Genomic DNA, 20,860 nt, shown 5'->3' on the forward strand with positions numbered 1-20,860 from the left:
TGCGGGGAACCTGCGGCTGAACTACAAATCCCACCAGTTCCAGCAAACATGACAGGCGACAAACGGATACGAGGTGCCAGTGGTTTTCTGCACATCTGCGCTTAACGGTCTTGAGTGGGAACCAGCTGCTGCGACTGGTGGGCGCCTCTATATTTTTCCTGCTGGATTAAAACCGACGCTGGGAAACTGCGGGCCGGCGCGCCATAGAGAGGCACGGAAAGAGCGGGCCGGCCGGCTACCCGTGAGACGGCCGTTGGTCCATTCGTTTGGTTTTAAACGGCCAGGAAGTGACGCAGACTTTCACGCAGCCAACCACCCCTCCTTCCGGAAGTAGACGTGGCCGGCTTCCCTGGGCGTCCGATGTTTGGTGGCTGTGGGGGCGCCTGTCGCCCGCGCCGGGCTCCGCCACACGATGGAGCGGCGAGGGCAGCGGCAGTGTTGGGGGCCGGCGGCGCTGCTGCTGGTGGTGGTAACCATGCTGAGGGCGAAGGCGGCGGCCGGGGCCGGAGGAAGGTCGCTCCCACAGTTCAACGACGACGTTCCTTTCCGAGTGAACTGGCCGGGCAACGAATTCACCCTGGTAGGTGGCCGGTCTGAGGGGAGGGAAGGTTGGCCAGGCGGCGATGAGGACGGGGGAGCGGGGAAGAGACTGGATGCAGGGGTCCAGGCCGGAGGGAGCTGCCTCACAGCACCGTATAGTGGGAATTGTCCCCCTAGGGTCATCTAGTCCAACCCCCTGCAATGCAGGAATCTCAACTAAAGCATTCATGACCGCCAAGAAAGGAGAGTCCACCACCTCCCGAGGCTGTCTGTTCCGCTGCCGAAGAGCTTCTACCTGGCCGGGGTAATTCAATTTCCACAGCACTTTTCTTGTATTTAGCTGTGAAACAGCTATAGAAGATGACATTTCAACATTACTCAGATGTGAGGGTGCAGGGGTTGGAAGAAAACTTCAGAAAACTTTATAAGTGTTTGCACTCTAGTCTAATGTACAAAATGGTACCAGAACGTAAAATGACTCTTTAGCAATAGGTGAGCTCTTGATTTCACCAGCTCATCTCCATGAGTATCCAGAACCCATACTATGAGGCAGAGGAATGAAAAGAGCTTCCTCATTTAAAGTCTCCTTTCTTGGAGTCCCTCGGGGCAGGGAAAGAAAAAACAAAAACGAGTTTGCTGCCTCTCCTACATAATGGCCCTTAAGATATTTGAAGATGGCAGTCCTGTCTCCTCTTTTTCCAGGCCCTCATAAAAGTCTTGCCGAAACCGAAAGGGAGTTCGCCATCCTTCTCTCATCCATTTTGCCTGCGGAAAGAAGCGGCCGATAAATATCTGGGGATAAGCACACAGTTTAAATAAAGAGCAGGAGGGTGCAGCGCACAAGGGATGCAGCCTTTCATATTGAAATGCAGGGTCTTGTCTTTTCTTTTTACTCTTGACCCTGAGATCCAGCAATGGTGGAGCAAAAGATATGTCCTCAGAATGAAATAACCTTGAGCTTGCAGCCCTTACACACACACACACACACACACACACACACACACACACTATCAATTTCTGGCTACCCTCAAGGTTGTCTTTCTTCCTTTGCAGTAGTAAAACTTAAGGGAAGAGAAACAATATAAAACAAATTCCTTCCAGTAGCACCTTAGAGACCAACTAAGTTTGTCATTGGCATGAGCTTTTGTGTGCATGGAAGAGAGTACTTTTCGAAACTGTCATTGTGAGTAATGATTGCTGCAGATAACCCAGAGATCAGTCATTAGGCTGTATTCTACCTTCTGCACACCCTTGTCTTTAAAGAAAGAAATGTGGTAGGGTTGATTTTGAGGGGACACCACAAATTAATGAGCAGGCGTTGGTGTTCTCCAAGCACAGAAAGAATCCAGGAGAACTCAGAAACTTGCTCCCTAATTAGTGATGTTTCAGTTGACCCATATAAATAACTTTGCTGTGGCTTTTTGAATCCGTTTTTCCCGTGATGGACCCATATGGACACCGATTATTTTTATGGCAGATGGTAAGTCTGTCAACAGCTGTTGCATGTGATAACCAAGATGGAGCCTTCCAGAAGACGGTGAGGGACAGGCAGGATCAAGGGTGTTGTCATCTTTGTGTCCTGTTTGTACCCCTAGATACAAATGATTGGCCACTGTTTGGAACATGGTCTGATTCTCATGAACCTCTGATGTGATCCTGGAGGATGCTGTTATGGAGAGACTGCTGTCATTGAGAATGCTTGTCCCTCAGCATCTGCTATTTTAGCCCTGAATGGGATGGTTCCATCTGGTTATTTGGGTTGGGAGGTGATAGACTGTGGTCTACTGGTGGAGCCACTGGCCAATCTCTAGTGAACACGCAGCTGTGTTTCTTGCAAGGATTGCTCAACTATATGTACCTCTCGGGGCATTTCTTTTGTTATTAAGCAAGAAAGCATGCCTAAGACTGCTTCATGCAGATCAGATATGCTGTAATTGTCATGACAAGTTGAATATATATTTACTGTTGTTTTTGTTCACTTAAAATATGTGAGTATACCATGGGGTTCCTATTAAGAAGTAAAAGTTGGCTGCCCAATATTTTGTTCTTGTAAATCACTTTGAGTTCACCTTTCTGAAAAAAGTGACTAATAACGTCTTCTCATCCCTTACCAATAACTACTGGTGACTACATGCTCAGACAGTTTAAATTCTGACAATTTTTGAGTTACATGCAGCCCTTTCTGCAAAGGAATATTGGGGGGATTTTGAGGGAGTCCTTGACTGTGGCAAGAATGAGCATTGCTTGAGTCCAGGGCAGAGGGAGAAGATAACACCATCAGTATTGTATTGATTGTGTATAAGCTATGAACAGTTGAAAGAGGGGAACAAACTTAATGTATTGGAAAATTAGCTGTTTTGTTGCTGTGCTAAGGGGAATTTACAAGATGGTGTACAGCAATTAAATCATTAACGTTTGTAAGGAGGGAAATGATTAAAATTGCATGGAGCTTAACAGCATTCTACATAACCACTACAGTACTTGAAAAGTCATAATGGCAGGGCATGTAACAACACTGACTGGACCAACTGCCTGTTTTGTTGTATGTAAAGCAGCTTCCATGTCCTTATGCCCTGCAGTCATGATAGCCTACAAGATGCGAAGACTGTTCAATTGAGTGAAGCAGGTTAAGTAAATTTACGGCACAAATAACTCTGCTCTTGTCAATATTGCGGGTGGAGCTTCTAGACAGCTCTCTTCTGTGATATGAAAAAGCTGTGCCTTGTGTCTTCTAGTAATGAAGAGGGACAACATTCTAGAAAACCCTCAACATTACATTGCTCAAAAGACTGCTTGGTAACCTGGTGGAAGTGACGTTACACAAGTTACAAGACTCTTGAACCATATTTCAGTGCTTTGTAAAGGTGGCTTAAGCAAGCTAATTCTACAAGTAACCCAGAAAGTGCTAAGGTTAAATTTTAAATGATGTGTATATTTATTGATTGATTGATTGATTGATTGATTTATCTATCTATGTTTGATGTCTATGCTAATAGGCATTTTAATATGTTTGCAGTGGCCTGTGGTCAGAAGCAATAAACAAAGATTGTATTGAAATACTATTTTAGTAACTAGTCAGCAGACCTATTTAAGACTACATTTTAATATTTGCTTACATTTGAGGCATTTCCACCTTTTTCTTTTTAAGCCCACTGCTGGGGTTTTGTATAAAGAAGATCATTACATCATTATGACAACTTCAGAAAAAGAAAAATATAAGTGTATTCTTCCGATGTTAGCCAGCGGAAATGAGGTAAGTTCTGTGTCTTCTCTCTCTCTTTTAAAGCAGGAGTTTCTACTCAGCAACTAACAGAACATTCCTGTGCATATCTATTCAGAAGAAAGCTCCATTCACCCAGATAAAAATGTGTAGGATTACAGCCTAAAATTATTTATAAAACATAAATTTATGTATAAAACATACCATCACCTTTCTATAAAATATTTAGGATGTGTTAAATACATTTAAAACACCTTCAGTGTGTTTGTTTGTCTTAAGAGAGAGACACAGAGAGAGAGTAATTAGCTGTGACATAACAGGCAAATGAATTTTGGCCTGCCTTTGAATGGAAGCTTCATTTTTAATGAATCATAATAATAATAAATAAATAATATTTATGCCCCGCCTTCCCTGGCCAGGGTCGGGCTCAGGGCAGCTATCACCAAATATAAATTACAAAAAAAAATTAATAGAAAAAAACCAGTTAATTAAAATACAGCTTAAAATACAGCCTCATTTTAGTAAAAGGTAAAGGGACCCCTGACCATTAGGTCCAGTCGTGTCCGACTCTGAAGTTGCAGCACTCATCTCGCATTATTGGCCGAGGGAGCCGGCGTACAGCTTCCAGGTCATGTGGCCAGCATGACAAAGCTGCTTCTGGCGAACCAGAGCAGCACACGGAAATGCCGTTTGCCTTCCCGCCGGAGCTTTACCTATTTATCTACTTACACTGGCGTGCTTTCGAACTGCTAGGTGGGCAAGAGTTGGGACCGAGCAACGGGAGCTCACAACTGCTGACATTCTGATCGGCAAGCCCTAGGCTCTGTGGTTTAACCCACAGTGCCACCCATGTCCCCTCACTTTAGTAATAGCCCATAAATCAAGACCATAAAGGGAGGAAACATCAGATATTCACCTGAACCAGCTATCTATGCTTGTCCTACATGGGCCAGCAAAAAAGCCAAGGGGAAATTTATATACCAAATCCCATATAAAAGGTCAGAGTGAGTCTAAGCCGAAGGCAAGGTGGAACAGCTCCATCTTGCAGTCCCTGTGGAAGGATGTCAAATCCCTTTGGAACACCTTGAACAAGAAGATCTCTAACATATCCTTGAGTCTAATAAGGGGGAAAGGCAGAGTATGTATGTATAGATTATTATTATTATTATTATTATTATTATTATTATTATTATTATTTTATTAATACTAATAATCCCAAGTTGCTATTACTCATAATTTGATAACCTGAATTATTGGGAGTACTAAATTGATGTTTATATGTTAGTTGCTGTCTTGCATTTGCCTAGCTGTGGATGTGGGAAGGAATGACGTGGTTTTGTAAATTGCTAGGAGCAGATGTTCAGTTAGGCAGGATACAGGTGTAATTATGCAAATATGTGCATTGGAATTCGTATAAAGATACATGTTTATCTTGAATATACTTAATGGTATTATTTTATCTTGTGGTCTTAAGCACAAAAATATGTTACTGCTCTGCAAGTCACTATAAAACAGTGTCGTTCCAGAAATACTGGCACATAAGCAATAAGTTAATGAATTTGAACATCTTTTTATGTGTATATACACACACATACACACGAAATTTTATATGTGTGTGAGAGCGCAAAGGACACATTTGCATCAACAATAAATCAGAGCAGAATCGAAAGAGCTACTTAGATTTATGCAAGTGGCTTGTGGTAGCTTAGTAGAATTTTTTGCAGTAGAAATTCCCCTTGGTTTCAAAAGCAGTTTTCTGTAGCGATGAGAAGCATAAATTCCTCTTGGATCCATAGAACTGCTTCTATATTTCTGTGGATCTTGGCCTGTGTGGTTTCTTTTCCAGACCTTTTAAGAAAACCAACAGGACATTTCAGCATATGGAGTTGACAACAAGTAATTACTGCCTGGAAACCATAAATATCAAAACTATTTGGGGATTATAGCCTTTGTGTACTGGGTTGTGTATGCCAATTTTTTAAGGAACTTGCGAAAATACGGTAAATGAATGTACCTAGCTCTGTGTCCCTCCATGAATAGTGACATCCAGCTGTTCTCGTTTTAGGAGGAAGAAAAGGACTACAAAGGGCCCAGCCCTGCAGAATTGTTGGAGCCCCTCTTTAAACAAAGCAGCTGCTCTTACAGGGTATGTCCACTTTGAATTTGAGGCAAAAGGCTACAGATCCTGACATCACTCTATGTGTTATAGAGTGGATAAGCTCAGTAAAAGTGCATGTTTTATTTCCAGTAAACCCACCAGCACCACACAGACACATTGCTGTTTCTGTCTGGCGCCAAATTTTCCTGTAAGTCAGTGGGCATTATGGATACCCAACCATGGACACAATTGTGACTTTAAAATGGAAATTATTGTTTTTGAATAATTCCAACTGACGCCTGAATGAATACAGGGTGGAAAATGTGTTGTGCAGCGTGTCTGCCTATGCCCTTTGGAACTGAAAGAGCACAGTTTCATTAGGCCACCTCATTTAATTCAGGGCACTGATAGATTATGGCGGTGTTAAGCAGCCGTGGGGTGCTGCATCTCACCAACTCGAGCTCAAGAACCAAGGGCTAACCTAGAGTGAATTCCATAGATGCCCGAGAAGCTTGCCTCTCAAATAGAGTCTCTGATTACATCTTGCAGCTACTTTTTCCTTTCTCTTTTCATTTGCTTGCTATGGAAACGCAACACATTTCAACATGCCCTGAGCCCTTGAAGGGAGGGCAAGCTGCAAATCTAAATATTCTTACCCATCCATTTTGTTGACTTGTTCCCTTATCGCAAGAACAGCCTTGAGTACCATTAGTAACCAAGGATTCTCTGTGGGACTTTAATCCTGCAGATTCCTGCATGGTCTGAAGTAGGGAAGCCACTGTTCATAATGCAACTTAATGGAGCCCAAAGTTTATATAGGAAGGGCTGGAGTTGGTTTCAGTTCTCTGCATGATCCACAGGTTGCAGTGGGAACATTAAAGACATTGCGCTGAAGCTCGTTCCATGGTTGTTGACATTAACAACAACTGTTGGTTAACATTTCCTTTACATAAAGACTTCCTTCGTTACATTAAAACAATGGTGACATCACCTTTTATATATATTAAGACCCTAAACGTGCAAAAAAACTAAATGCTTTTGCTGTGAAGCTATTATAAATAATCACGTCTCAAGGTTGTCCTTTCACTTGGGCTGCTGCTTTGTTTTTTAAAAAATAGATTTGCCTGTACTCTGTGTTCCAGTTAATGCCAAATATATATATCTTTAGATTGAATCCTATTGGACTTACGAAGTTTGTCACGGCAAACACATTCGTCAGTATCATGAAGAGAAGGAAACTGGGCAGGTATGTCTCATTAAAACTTTGGTCCTCAAGGGTAAAATAAAGCTTGAAACTGACGATTTTATTGTTTTGTTATCTGTTGGCATGACAAAGATTGAAGCATTGGAAGAGAAACAGTTGTTGTAAAACAAAAAAGTGAAGATGTCTGTCTTTTCTCTTTTTGTGTGTAGAAAATAAATATTCAAGAATACTTTCTTGGGAACATGCTACACAAGAGCCCGATACTTGATCCAGGTTTGTTATTTTGCCTTTAAATGTCAGTGGTCAGGAAGAAGATATCATCCATTCACTCAACTCACTAGGGAAAGCACTGTGTAATTTATCCCATTGCTCACCAACAATCAGCACCATCCAAACATTCAGTGTGACGTTTGAGAAGAGCCTAAGCACACATTACACATACAATGCTCAGCTCTCACTTTTTGGGATTTAAGACTACACAGATTTGTGTGCTTTCTATCCCCCTCCCCCCATTATAGAGCATGGTCAAACATCATGTCCAAGCCATTCATGTGAGTCAAGTTCAAAGGCAGCTTAGGTGTCCAGTGGGCAAGATGGGTGCAGTTTCACCCTGCTGGGTTTATAGGGATTGAGCAAGAAACTTCTGTTATATCTGCGCGGGTCATGGCACTTCAAACACTCGTCTATTTTCCCACCATCTGTGACTGAAAATAACCCCGACATGGAGAAACCAGGACCTCCTTTAAATCTTGCCTGAAAATGTCCCCTTTCCTCATTCATGCTGTTCAGTATTCACAGGCTGGCATGTAGCTTATATTTGAATGGCAGTGTCGAGTCTCTCAATCAATACTGGATTCTGTTGAGATACAGAATCTTTGTTTCAGCAGATTTGCTTCCTGGCTCTCTGTTGGTTTCTATATCGCAAACTGACTAAAATGTGATGCTTATCCTGCTTGCAATGTTTTCCAGAGCAAGAAGAGGAGGAAAATGAGAAAGACAGTGCAGAAGAGGCAAGTAGGAAAAGGTTGCCTTTGCGCTCCTGCTCCATGATCAGTTTAATTCATATCTGTATCTAGATCAGCCTTCAGCAAGTTAATGCCATCCAGATGTTCGGGACTGAAGCTCCTCATCAGCCCCAGAAAAGGCTGATCTAGATTGTTGAAGCTCCCTCTCTCTTTTTGAAGTTGATGTGTTCTTCCTTTTCTCGCAGATAATATTGTTTGATTCAAGTCTGTTTCTATTAAGGGAAAGTGACTGTTTTTGTTAGCCCTGATGCTATACACTGCATTGCCAGATTAGGTTGAGTTGTGTTTTCCCCCCCTACAAGATAGTTTCTACCATGGCTGCAGAGCAGAAAATCCACTGAATGCAAAGTAGACGTGCTAAAGAAGAATTCACATGTAAGCAAACTTAGTAGTCGCTCAAAGTAATACTTTCGTTTTCTTTGTTTTATTTTGGTACTATAGATTCCTATGAAAAATATAGAAGGGCAGATGACCCCATATTATCCCATTGGGATGGGAAATGGCACACCTTGTACCCTGAGGCAAAACCTGCCCAGATCAAGTTCAGTCATGTATGTCTGCCATCCTGAGGCCAAGCATGAAATCCTTTCAGTGGCTGAAGTTACTACATGTGAATATGAAGTGGTCATTTTGACCCCTCTCTTATGCAGCCATCCTAAATACAGGTAAGGAATTCAGGCCAATGCTGCATCCAGGTCAGGCCTTCTAGTAGCTACCTGGAACGATATTTTCTGAAAGAGTTCCCTCTCATTCACTCTCCTCACAGATCTTTCATCTGTTACCTAAGGGAGGTTCCAGGCTGTACTGCACATAATTTGTACATCATGCTAAATCATGCAGAGGCTGGAACAGACCTTGGACTCATACACTCCCCTCCCCTCTTCCTGTGCAGCCAGGGCGAGTCCTTCCGCTGCAATTTTATTCATTTACACTGAATCTCTGCTTGCGTTTTGGGTACAAGCCAGGGATTGTGATTTATAGCCAACTCTGATTAGTGCAATCAGCCAGCTTCAGAAGCCAGCCTCTGTCGGGAGTTGGCTTGTTCTTAAAATGACCACAGTGTTATAAGGCACAATTCCCGATTTACACAAAATAAGAGAAATCAAAAGTAAATATGGCTGAGGGCAGAGGTTAGCATATGGGTCCAAGGCTCCCTTAGCTCATCCTATCTTGTAATGTTGAACTAAACCATGTTCTAGTGTGACATTCAGCAAGTTGTTATACCTGAGACAGGCTGGCTACCAGAAGAGGCACTTCTGCATCAGATTATCTCTTCTCCTGTAAAAATGTTGGATAACCTATCAGCATTGTAATATATTCACCTGCTGTGCTTCTTTGCCTCAGTTCCACATCCCTGGTGTAAGTACAGAAAAATACACGGGGTGTTGACATTATGACCCAAGAGGTTTTACCTATAATGAGAGAGATTTTAAAAACTTGATATGGGGTTCTGTTTACAGTGGCAACCCAATGTTTGGTGTAATGTGTAATTGTGTCCCCAGAAACTTGGTGTAGATATGAGCTTTCTAATATTAGTGAGAACCAGGAAGTAAAAATGTTCTTTTAGATTTATTTATTTTTGAAAAACAATGGTGGATCAGTTAAATTTCTTTTATAAAGCAGTTTTGATTTTTTTTAGTAGTATATGCTATATTGGGGCCACAAAACCTTTTGTGCGGAGGCTGTGAGTGAACCACTCCAAAAGTTTGCTGTTGTTTGCGCAGGTTCAGAGCGTCCCCCGTGAATGACATATTTTGCCAGTCACTGCCAGGAGCCCCACTTAAGCCCCATAACTTGGAAAAACTGGAGCAGCTGGAGCAGGAGCACCAACAGCAGCAGGAAATGATGAAGGTGCCTTTCAGAAGAGCCAAGGAGGTAGGAGCCCAGGGGCGTATCGCTGATGACACAAGTGTGGGAAATCCCACTATTAATCTGCCCTTTCTAGATGGCGAGGTTTTACTTCTGCTGGGGAATTCTGCTACGCAAAATTCATCCTGGGATTTCAGTGGCAGGAAAGTGGTGTCCTGCTTTCTCTTCCCCCCCCCCCAAGCCAAACAGGTTGCCCAGTTCTGCCCTGACTATCTTAACCCCATTCAGGAACCAATAGTGTGCTGCAGATATTAAATCAGTCTATGAAAGCTAGAAGAATTGTGTGATCACCAACTACTGGAACAGTTTAAGGCTGCTGTGCTTTTCTTATATACATTTGAGCTCGGTTTAGAAGTCTCACAAGCCGTATGTTTCATGGTTGTGGCTTTTTGGCCACACTGTGTTAACATCAACCCCCCTTTACCTGTGTAATAATAATAATAATAATAATAATAATAATAATAATAATAATTTATTGTTTATACCCCGCCCATCTGGCTGGGTTTCCCCAGCCACTCTGGGCGGCTTACAACAGAAAAATGAAATAAAACAATTAAACATTTAAAGTCTCCCTAAACAGGGCTGTGCCTTCAGATGTCTTCTAAAAATCTGGTACCTATTTTTCTCTTTGACATCTGATGGGAGGGCGTTCCACAGGACAGGCGCCACCACCGAGAAGGCCCTCTGCCTGGTTCCCTGCAACTTGGCTTCTCGCAACAAGGGAACCGTCAGAAGGCCCTCGGTACTGGACCTCAGTGTCCGGGCAGAACGATGAGGGTGGAGACACTCCTTCAGGTATACTGGACTGAGGCCATTTAGGGCTTTAAAGATCAGCGCCAACACTTTGAACTGTGCTCGGAAACATACTGGGAGCCAATGTAGATCTTTCAATATGATATGTGTGAAACATGGGAATCTGCCAACTGAGGGTCAGTGAGCATGCAGTATTCAGCCTGCTTTTGACCCATGTGCACTAGTGCACATTAGTGCATGTCGCAATACATCTGTTCATCTTTAACATAGAATGTGACTCTTTCATTGTGTTCTGTAGCAGACTAAGAGGGCTATCCTCTCTAAAATCAGATGCCCAGTACCATCTAAATCTGCACATATTTAAATTTCAGGAAGAAGTGAATTCAGCAAAGGAAGAGAGGTTTTCCTCCTTCCACAAGCCAGTTGCCGTTGGAACACCACATCTGTTGACGGTTGGAACGACACACATTTCCAAACTGACCGACGATCAGCTCATAAAAGAGTTCCTTAGCGGGTCTTACTGCTTTCATGGGGTGAGGAATCAATTCTATGCACTGGGCTGTACTTCGCACACGTGTTTTGCCTTCATTCCATAACCAGGCTCAGGCTAGCTCCTGCTCATTTTGCTCCGTGATTCCTTTTGCCATTTCCATCCCATTATTTCTCTGATTCCACCCAGAACCCCAGTCGTGTTAAGTTTTGTATTTTGTCTTCCTACAAATGTTAAACATAGCAGAACAGTAAAAAGAGTGGGTCTCAGCTTGGACCTTGGAAGTGTACCTTCCTTCCCCCCTCCCTCCCCCAGGTCTCAAAACTCTAACAGTGCCATCATGTTATGTCTAGACTTTATGTCTAGAGCTGAGGGTTAGAAACGTACATTGTATATTAACCTAATGGGTGTCGTGCTTGCTGGAAGCAGCTTGGATTGCTTGAGTTTAATTGCCTTCTCTTCTTCCTAGGGTGTTGGCTGGTGGAGGTATGAATTCTGCTATGGCAAGTACGTGCATCAGTATCACAAGGTACGTAGAAACAGCGGTTGGAAGGTTCTGCCACTAGGTGGCCACATACAGCTTTTTTAAATGAAATTTGCTGCTTCACAGGAAAGATCTTGAAAGCAGGGCTGCAGAGTTAGTAAAATTCATTGGTGCCTTTGCTACTGCTGCTGTGTTTTATTAGGGCGCTGTGCAAGGGGTTTGGGGAACTGTCAGTCCACAAGGACCTTTTGGGCAGACCTACGCCCACCTGCCTCTCACCTGACGCAGGGCAAGGAAAAGCAGGGCTGGGCAAAAAAGGGTTTTCCCAAGTGCCCAACCACCAGCTGGATGCGTTTGGCATTTGGGAAGCGCTGAGCACATGCGTTGCAAGTAGGGTTTTCAACATTGCGATATATCACCAACTAAACATCGCAATACAGTCATACCTCTGCTTACGTAAACGGCAAACCCAGAAGTATATTTCTGGGTTTTTTCTGCGTGCGCAGATGTGCTCTACGAAACAAATCTTTTGAGTCTCGGAAATCATGGCAAAGAATAAAACATTTAAAATATCAGATCATGCAAGAAGAAAGGGGGTCTGTGTAGCATTTTCGTTTCAGTAACAAGGAGAATTGTCGTCCTCTTTTAGGATAAAGATAATGCCAAGACGACCATAGTTGTGGGCACCTGGAACAAGGAAGAACACCTTCAGTGGGCACAAAAAAATGTGGCCAGAGCATATCACCTCAAAGACGATGGTCTGCAAACAGTGAAGTATGCCTGAGTTGGTTTTCGGATAAAACCTCAGAGAGTGGGCTTGCCACGTCGTTGCAGCTAGTCCTTAAAATCGGTTATATAGCAAAATAGTTTTCCAAGTCACCAATGCTTACTGTGTCCAGCCTTAGTCTTGAAATTAAAATCTCTGCATCTTGAATCCATCCCATGCTTTTTAAAAGTGTAGAATTCCCCTCACTGTGCCAACCGACCTAAAAAGGTTTCGACTTCCGAAGTCGACAACCCCCGGAAGTCTTTTCTCCCTGCGCGCCCGGCCTGCGCGTTCTGTGCCTGCGCAGAGTGGCGTGCGCGTTCTGTGCCTGCACAGAAGCGCGAAATCGCGCTTTGCGCATGCGCCGAAGCAGCACTTCGACATCCAAAAACCTCGACTTAAGACAGCCGTGGAACGGATCGTCTTCGTAAGTCGAGGTTCCACTGTATTCTTTTGGGAGCAGCCTAGAGTGGCTGGGGAAACCCAGCCAGGTGGGCGGGGTATAAATAATAAATTATTGTTGTTATTTTATTATGCATGGGAGGATGTGATTTAATCCTGCATTGGCTGTTCACCCTGTTCCCAGTAGGGAACAAGACTGTACAGCCAAGGCAGGATTTAATCTCTGCTCACCCTCTGATGAGTGAGAATTAAAGCCCTGTACAAAAGTGCTTTTTGAAGCAGCTGGTGCTTCTCCTTTAAGCCAGCAAGCCAGTGGCAGCAGCCGGGTAGAGGGGTGAGTCTTCTCCACCCCGCTGCTACCGCTGCCTACACACTTAAAGGAGAAGTACAAGATGTTTCAAACAAAAAGAGGCCACAGCAACAGGAAGGTGATCCTGCTTGGTCTGGATGCCATCACAAGCTCTCTGTGGGGAGTTCTTGCACACATCCAAACCCAGTGCTAGGAATCCCCCTCCCTCATCACCTGATGCAACACGTTGGCAATCCTGCTTGGTCCAGGGGTGTGAGAGGGCTCTCTGCAGGAATGTAGCAGACAGCAAAGCTAACGGGAAGGCTTTTTTCACCTTTGAAATCAAGTGTCTTGCTGCCTGCTATTTGGTTTGAAGTCCCAGCTCTGGAACTTCAAAGCACCCAGACCCCTGCCATTTGTGACGTCAGTTGGTTGCTTGGTGCATGGCCCCACACACCCACCTGTCAAATTTGGCCTGCAGAGCAAATCCCGAAAAGGATCTGGCCCATGGAACCATAGATGTTCCACACTCCTGCACTTGGGAGACAGCGATTCTGATCCCTTTGTGATCTTTTGGCTGGTCGTTTTTTCCCATCCTGATCCACCTTACAGTTTGTTGTAGGGGTAAAACAGGGGTTCCTTTGGTGTTTCCAAGCTCATAAGAAAAAATGCCTTCCAAGTGCTGGACATTGTGCAAGCGTCAAATTCCAGAAGGCAGCACACAAAATTCAGCCCTTTTAGTGATTTTTGCTTGGGCACATTGTAATACTTGCATAGGTACCAAGTAGTGAGTTGACTTGGCGCTCTAAACGTTTTAACTGATTGTTGTGACCAAGCTCTAATTTTGCGTCTTTCCGGCAGAATGGTGTCTCACTACTACGGAAACGGAGATCTTTGTGACTTGACTGACAAACCTCGACAGGTGACAGTGAAATTGAAGTGAGTTGGCCCTCTTAAAAATTATCCTATTCCAGGCAAACTTGATTTATATACTTTGCCCTAATGGAAGGCTCTAAAAATGTACCCAGCTGTACTTTTAAGAAACGGCATGACTGTATCTTTACTAACTGGGCACAATCCTGAGATCTTTAAGCATGCCCAAAGGTTTGCCTGTGCTCTGCGAGGGATTTTAATTATTTCCCCGCTTCAGATAACAACTCTTTGCGCTCAGAAGCACTTTTGCTAGAGAATGTCATGTCTGCTGCTCAGGGTGATAAAAATCTCAGCCATCTTCACTAGATAGTGACCCCTAACTCAGCAGTCTAGTGTCTGCTGATGCAAGTGCCCATCCCTGCCTTGTGTTTCCTGGACAAACAAGCTTCCCAGTATGTTTCCGAGCACAATTCAAAGTGTTGGTGCTGACCTTTAAAGCCCGAAACAGCCTCGGTCCAGTATACCTAAAGGAGCGTCTCCACCCTCATTGTTCTACCCGGACACTGAGGTCCAGTGCCGAGGGCCTTCTGGCGGTTCCCTCCCTGCAAGAAGCCAAGTTACATGGGCCTTCTCGGTAGTGGCACCCGCCCTGTGGAACGCCCTCCCACCAGATGTCAAAGAGAAAAACAACTACGAGACTTTTAGAAGACATCTGAAGGCAGTTCTGTTTAGGGAAGCTTTTAATGTTTGATGGATTACTGTATTTTAATGTTCTGTTGGAAGCCGCCCAGAGTGGCTGGGGAAGGCCAGCCAGATAGGCGTAGTATAATTTATTATTATTATTATTATTATTATTATTATTATTATTATTATTATTATTATGCCTGCTCTGCTGGCTTCACGGCATCCCCAACCCACGGCATCCGCCTATCACTGCTTAAACCAGGGGTCGGCAAACTAAGGCCCGTGGGCCGGATCAGGATCTGGCCCGCGGACTGTCCATGGATCGGCATAGGGATTCTGTTCATTCGGGCTGCGCCATTTTTTCCCTGTGCCATTCCATTCCATTACACACACACAAACACACCGGTGGCTTCTCCCTCCCTCTTCCTGGCTTCTCCCCGCCCTGCCTAGAGGAGGAAGGGGGCTGGGCTGAGCTGGCTGAGCGCCATTTTAAGCAGCCCCTCTCCAGAGCCAGCCCTTTCGTGGCACTCATCTTCCCTCCGCCGCCCCTGCCCTGGTACTCCTGTGGGCCAGAGAGCGGAGCGGATGAGCTCTCTCTGCCTACCCACGAGAAGCAGCAGTGGTAGTGGTGGTGGCGGCGGCGGCAGCCCCTGGGAGGTAAGCGCAGCGGCTGGGGATGGAGGATGGGGAGGAGGACTACTTGCCCCCCCTCACCTCTTCCATTTCCCCCCCCCCCGGTGCCGCTTCTCCAGCCTGCCACAAGGTCTAAGGGGCAGTGGACCAGCCCGCGGCTAAAAAATTTTGCCAAGCCCTGGCTTAAACCGATACGTTTGTATACCAACACCAGGAAATGTCACACAGGAGTGTGACATCGTGGCGGTATTTCACCCAGACCTTTAGCGTTTCTTCACAGGCCTGGCATATCCTTGGCACCGGGCGTTAGTCTGTTAAGAAACCATTGTTCTCTAGGTGCCGGTCACCCACTAACATCTATTTCTGTCTTCAGGTGCAAAGAATCGGATTCTCCTCACGCAGTCACTGTCTACATGCTGGAGCCTCACTCCTGTCAGTACGTCCTTGGGGTATGTATTTCTGACCTTGTTGCCAGCCCCGCTGACCTCTAGGAATACCGGTACACTTTTTCCTTTGCAGAAAAGTGCATTTCACTTACAGAAGACATGGAAGCTTTGAAACAGAGCTTTCAATATCCCATCCGTCTGTGAAATGAGCGTTTTATTTTCTACAAAAGCTTCCTTCAGGACCCGGTGGCCAGCCTTTCTAAAGTGCATATTGGGGCAGTGGACTGATCCTACCTGTGAGACAGACCCTCAGTTCTGGACTCACTGTTTTCCAAGAGCTTCTATTTATAGGCCTAATTGGAAGATAATGGCTCGAGATTGATCTAAGAGAGCTCATTAAAACCATTTTCTGTGCCCTTCTTCAAGGGCGCCATGCAAATGCCGGAGTGGTCTTTAAAGGCACTTTGCCTTTCAAAATCAGCAGAGAGGCTCGCTGAGATGCTGCTGTTTTCGATTCAGTTTCTCTTCACCTCGTGCGATACTAAGCACAGTAGCCTTCATGCTTGAGAAGGGGTTCAAGAGCCGAGGCTATTCAGATGATGGAAATAATGAGAAATCTGTTGGCAGGAGTAATGTTTTTGTCAGGAACATTCTGATTAGACCACACGCTGGGAGAGTTGAAAAGCAGGCTTGGGTTTTGAGATGCAAATGTCCTCTCTGTCTTTTCGGTTGGGCAAAAGCTACTTTCCGAGACAAGATGGTTTATTTTATTTTTTTAATGCTAAGAACATTGGGCACAAACCATCCAAAAGTTAGAGACTTGCCAGATGAAATAAGGTTCTTCATTGTTTTTATTTTTACCCTGCCTTTTCCCCTGAGGGGACTCAATGGTTTTTGTTCAGTTCTCTCTCTCTCTCTCTCCCCCCCCCCAGCTGCCACTGGGAAAAGAAAAATCTGTTCCAAAACATCAGTGGACTCTTTGGAACAGTGGCAATGGGGAGGCACAAGGGTCTCCTGAGAGAAGAGGGAATGAGCCAAAATTGCCTCTCTCTCTCTCTCTCCCAATTTCTTTTCATGGACGCCACCTCTGGATCTGCCAGCGGAGAGATATGCACAAGAAAGTGCAATTTTTGCTTGGGCCATACCTATTAATATGTTTTGGTTTTTTTAATGTGGTGGTCTGGATTCCTTTGGATGTCTAAAGATCCGAACCCCTCCCAACTCTGGTATAGGAATGGGAAATAATTTTGTGCTGGATTGGCATTGTGAGATAAATGCTCAGTAATCATGGCGAGCGTGCAAAGGGCTTTGGATAAGTCTGCTTGCCTCATTGCTGCCCAAAGGCCTGCCACAGCAGAGAGGGTATACAGAGCACATTAGCCAACCTAATTCCCAACATTGCAAGGACCATGGGCGGCGCTCAAGGGGAATGCCTTGCCTTTTGAGGCCCCGCTAAATTAGTGTGAAACCTACATCCTGTCAGAGCTGTGGACAGATTTTATTTCATTTTCTGGTGCTGGACTTGCTGGCAGCTGTTTGTTCTTATATGGGGGGAAGGTTAGGGTTGCCCTGTCCCCAGGTGATAACAGTCTTTCATCTTTACGGCTGATATCTGCATAGCCTCATTCTGGCTTCTACAGATATTTCTACGGAATATAATTTTTTGGTCTGCCATATGAAGTAAAATAACATACATGTCTCTGCTCCAAGGAACTTAAAAGTGCTCAGAACCATAAGCTGCGAGAGAATGTAGAACTTCCACTTTCTTTTTAAGGCATTTGTTCATTTCAAATTTTAAAAGCCAAGACACATCTTACATTAAAATAGTGCCCATAAATAGTCTGCTTGCAATCATTTTTCCCTGCACTTGAAGGGCGCTGGCTGTTAATAAAGCAAATGGCTGGCCATTATCCTGCACATCATCATTCCAAAATGTAACCCTCCTCATTTTTTTGATAAACGTGAGTATCTGCCATTATTTCTTCTTCGCCTTCTGTCAATATTGGGTCAGTTTTCCAACATATGCCACAAGTCAAGCGCTTTGTAATCCGTTCTGTTATAGATGGTAGGTCTGGTGTTGTTTTCTTCCTCCCGTTTGATGCTTATCACCATTGTTTTGTGTGTCTATATATTTCTCCCTTCAGGTGGAATCGCCAGTTATCTGTAAAATTTTGGATACAGCAGATGAAAACGGAATGCTTTCAATTCCCAGCTAATAATAGCACGTGGGATTCATTAAAAGTTCAGGGCCTTGAAAGCCAACAAAGGAGCACACCACTGGAGTTCTCCACTTTGAACCAACGGCAAGAAGGACCAGCAAGACCTCACCAGCAAAGAGCTACTATCATGAACCACTTTGTGAATATTATATGTATATAAGAGGCTATTGATAAACTTTTAAAAATTAAAAAAAGAATACCTTATCTTGAATAACTTTTTTGGTTGCCCTGTAATGTGGAGCAGAGTCTGTTTTTCCCCCCCTAAGGTGATGCAGTGTGCTATAGTGGAGAGATTGTCACTCTCAAGGAAAGAGTGCTTCCCCAATTCCCTGGAAGGGGGATAAGAATGAAGCTGAGAACATCTACCCTCAGTCTTCCAGGAAACGCAAGTAAAACTGCTGTTTCTAACACGAGTAAGCCGCGGTTTCTGCTCAAACGACTACCAAATGCAATTCCCAACCTCTCCTAGCCGCTGCAAAAGAGTTTCCCAGCGGCCGCTGTGAAATGTGTGTAGCCTACTGTGACATTCCTTCACTTGGCAGAGGAACGCAAACGCAAGCTCTGCACCTCTCCACCTGCCATCTGACAAGGTGGGGGAGCTGTTGGCATAGATTTGACGTTTTTGCAGGGGTTGTCCTGGGCCATTTGCAGGGGAAATAACCTATGACCTTCCAGAAGTTGGTCTCCAACTCCCATCAGCCTCAGCTAGCGCAGTTAATGATCAGAGAAGATGGGAAGTGAACAACTGGGGTGCTACTGGCCTTCCCTCTCGCATTTCCATTTCCTCAGGGGCTAAGAACATAAGAAGAGTCCTGCTGGCTCAGGCTGAACCTACTACTCCATTATCCTGTTCTCACCGGCCAACCTATGCCTATAAGCCGCCCTCAAGCAGCACCTGATAAAGTGATGGGGTAGAGCTCAGCGAAGGCAAACCTCAGCGGGGGTGCAGTTGGGGCTGCAGTAGCAGGCTGCTTCCAAGTGCAGATTCCACTTTCGCAACAAAGAGAATGAAAGGGTCAGTGCTCTGTAGGACAAGGAGTGGCTAGGGCAACCCAGCAAGGTGGGTGGGCTATCTATAGATATAAAAATGTAAACTGGGCGTGTGTGTTGCTCTCCAATGTTCAACAAAACCGATTGCATTCAAATTTTGACACTTAAGTCAAATGCGACTGCAAGAGCAAGCTCAGGCCATTTTCAAAGACAAATGTGACACCTGGGCCACGTAAAACCCAAAAAACCCTGTTTTCAAAACCACCCCACTCAGACGAAAGTGCTGGGAAATAGAAGCCACAAACTGCATCTCCATTGGCTGCAGACTATCGGTGACATCACAAAATTCCTTGGCAACCAACTGAAGATGGGCCTTCCCTTGGCAACCAACTGAAAATGGGCCTTTCGCAGCAACAAGGCCTAGCATTGCCAATCCAGGGTAACTGAGTAGGCCGCAGGGGCCTTTCGCAGCAACAAGGCCCAGCATTGCCCAGCCGGGAAAACTGACTAGGCTGCAGGGGTTTCCAAGGGGGAGAGATAGAGAGGGGTGTCATGACATCATGCAACAAGGGTGAGGAACGGGGGTGCTGAGTGACTGGGGAGGGTGAATGGGGTGGGGTGGGGGAATTTCACAGAACACGCGTGGGTAAGGGAGTCGGGGTTGGAAAAGGGCAAAATTTTACAGAACACACGTATTGGGGGGAATGATTGTGTGCAAGATGAAGGGGGACTCTGAAGGGAGACTCTGAAGGTCCATTTAACAGAAAAGGATCCATTTAACACAAAAAGCCACAGCAACGCGTGGCAGGTCCAGCTAGTAAATAATAAAATTATTATTGATTCAGGTAGGTAGCTGTGTTTAAATAAATAAATAAATAAATAAATAAATAAATAAAAATTTTAATTGTCCTGTAGCACCTTAGAGACCAACTAAGTTTGTTCTGGGTATAAGCTTTCGTGTGCATGCACACTTCTACAGATACACGGCGAAAAGGAAACAATACAAGAAGAGGCCAGAACACAAAGCGTATGGTGCATTTATCTCATACAGCGAAAACGATGCGCTGTCAGCTAAAGAGACCCTGCTGGAAAAACTGGAAGCCCTCGAGTTTAGAGTATGTTACCACGAGAGAGACTTCATGCCAGGGCACCCGGTTGTTGGGAACATTTTTCACTGCATTGAGAACAGCCACAAAGTTCTCTTTGTGCTGTCGCCCAGCTTCGTCAACAGTCGCTGGTGCCAGTATGAGCTGTTCTTTGCTGAACATCAGGTCCTTAGCAAAAATGAAGACTCTCTCATTATGGTTGTGCTGGAAGACCTGCCGCCCAACAGCATCCTGCAGAAAAGGAAAACCTACTTGAAGTGGAGCCCGGAGGAACACAAACAAAAGCTCTTCTGGAGCCAGCTGACCGCTGTTCTGAAAACGACAAACGAGCCTATGGCTTTGACAGAGGAAAATGGGCTGTACTAGGAAGCAGGGGGGACACATAGGAAATTGAGGGTGCATGGATGTGGAACACAAACATTTGTGGACTGGAGCATGCTGAGATGTTGGCTTTGGGCTGTTAAGAACACTACTTGATCAAATACTGTCAAATGACAGCCAAATGTTTCAACATTTGGTTATGTTACCAGAATTTATGGAAAGTTTTTTTCCGGGGGGGGGGAGGGGTTGCCCATCCTGCGGACATCACACACACAGAGAGAGAGAGACACTGACTAGCAAAACTAACACAATCCTGCAAATGGAGAAAACTTTAGAAAGCCATATAAAATCGCTCCCGTATAGGATTTGCAGCATTCCAACTTTGTTCTGCTCAGGAAGGAAATGGCTACCAAGGAGGAGCATGTGAAGTCGGCAGGGGCAGCCATAATCCCTGGCCAGGTACTTAGCTGCCTCCTTGCCAGGGTGATAATCGCTGGCATCCTGGCCC

The 20,860-nt window shown here is 44.8% G+C and overlaps 2 protein-coding genes across 2 annotated transcripts; both read left to right on the forward strand.

The window, feature by feature from the left end:
• Positions 1–319: 319 nt before the first annotated feature.
• ERLEC1 (endoplasmic reticulum lectin 1) lies at positions 320–18,139 on the forward strand. Its single transcript, XM_035110969.2, has 14 exons — positions 320–580; positions 3,689–3,793; positions 5,826–5,906; positions 7,027–7,104; positions 7,272–7,335; positions 8,032–8,072; positions 8,529–8,752; positions 9,812–9,962; positions 11,081–11,242; positions 11,669–11,728; positions 12,333–12,457; positions 14,002–14,079; positions 15,704–15,779; positions 17,861–18,139. The coding sequence occupies exons 1-14, from the start codon at positions 413–415 to the stop codon at positions 17,930–17,932; spliced, it is 1,485 nt and encodes a 494-aa protein (XP_034966860.1). The 5' UTR covers positions 320–412; the 3' UTR covers positions 17,933–18,139.
• A 1,456-nt stretch (positions 18,140–19,595) lies between these two features.
• LOC118083121 (toll-like receptor 6) lies at positions 19,596–20,503 on the forward strand. The gene has a single exon (XM_035111216.2). It carries the CDS (start codon positions 20,065–20,067, stop codon positions 20,395–20,397), a length of 333 nt encoding a protein of 110 aa, XP_034967107.2. The 5' UTR covers positions 19,596–20,064; the 3' UTR covers positions 20,398–20,503.
• Positions 20,504–20,860: the final 357 nt, after the last annotated feature.

This window comes from Zootoca vivipara, chromosome 3, assembly GCF_963506605.1.
Source record: "Zootoca vivipara chromosome 3, rZooViv1.1, whole genome shotgun sequence".
NCBI lineage: Eukaryota > Metazoa > Chordata > Lepidosauria > Squamata > Lacertidae > Zootoca > Zootoca vivipara.

Coding starts and splice junctions, on each gene's coding strand:
- ERLEC1 (XM_035110969.2), top strand. CDS start 413: ATGGAGCGGCGAGGGCAGCGGCAGTGTTGGGGGCCGGCGGCGCTGCTG. Junction 5,907..7,026: donor AAAGCAGCTGCTCTTACAGG/GTATGTCCACTT, acceptor ATATATCTTTAG/ATTGAATCCTATTGGACTTA. Junction 8,073..8,528: donor AGAAAGACAGTGCAGAAGAG/GCAAGTAGGAAA, acceptor TTGGTACTATAG/ATTCCTATGAAAAATATAGA.
- LOC118083121 (XM_035111216.2), top strand. CDS start 20,065: ATGCCAGGGCACCCGGTTGTTGGGAACATTTTTCACTGCATTGAGAAC.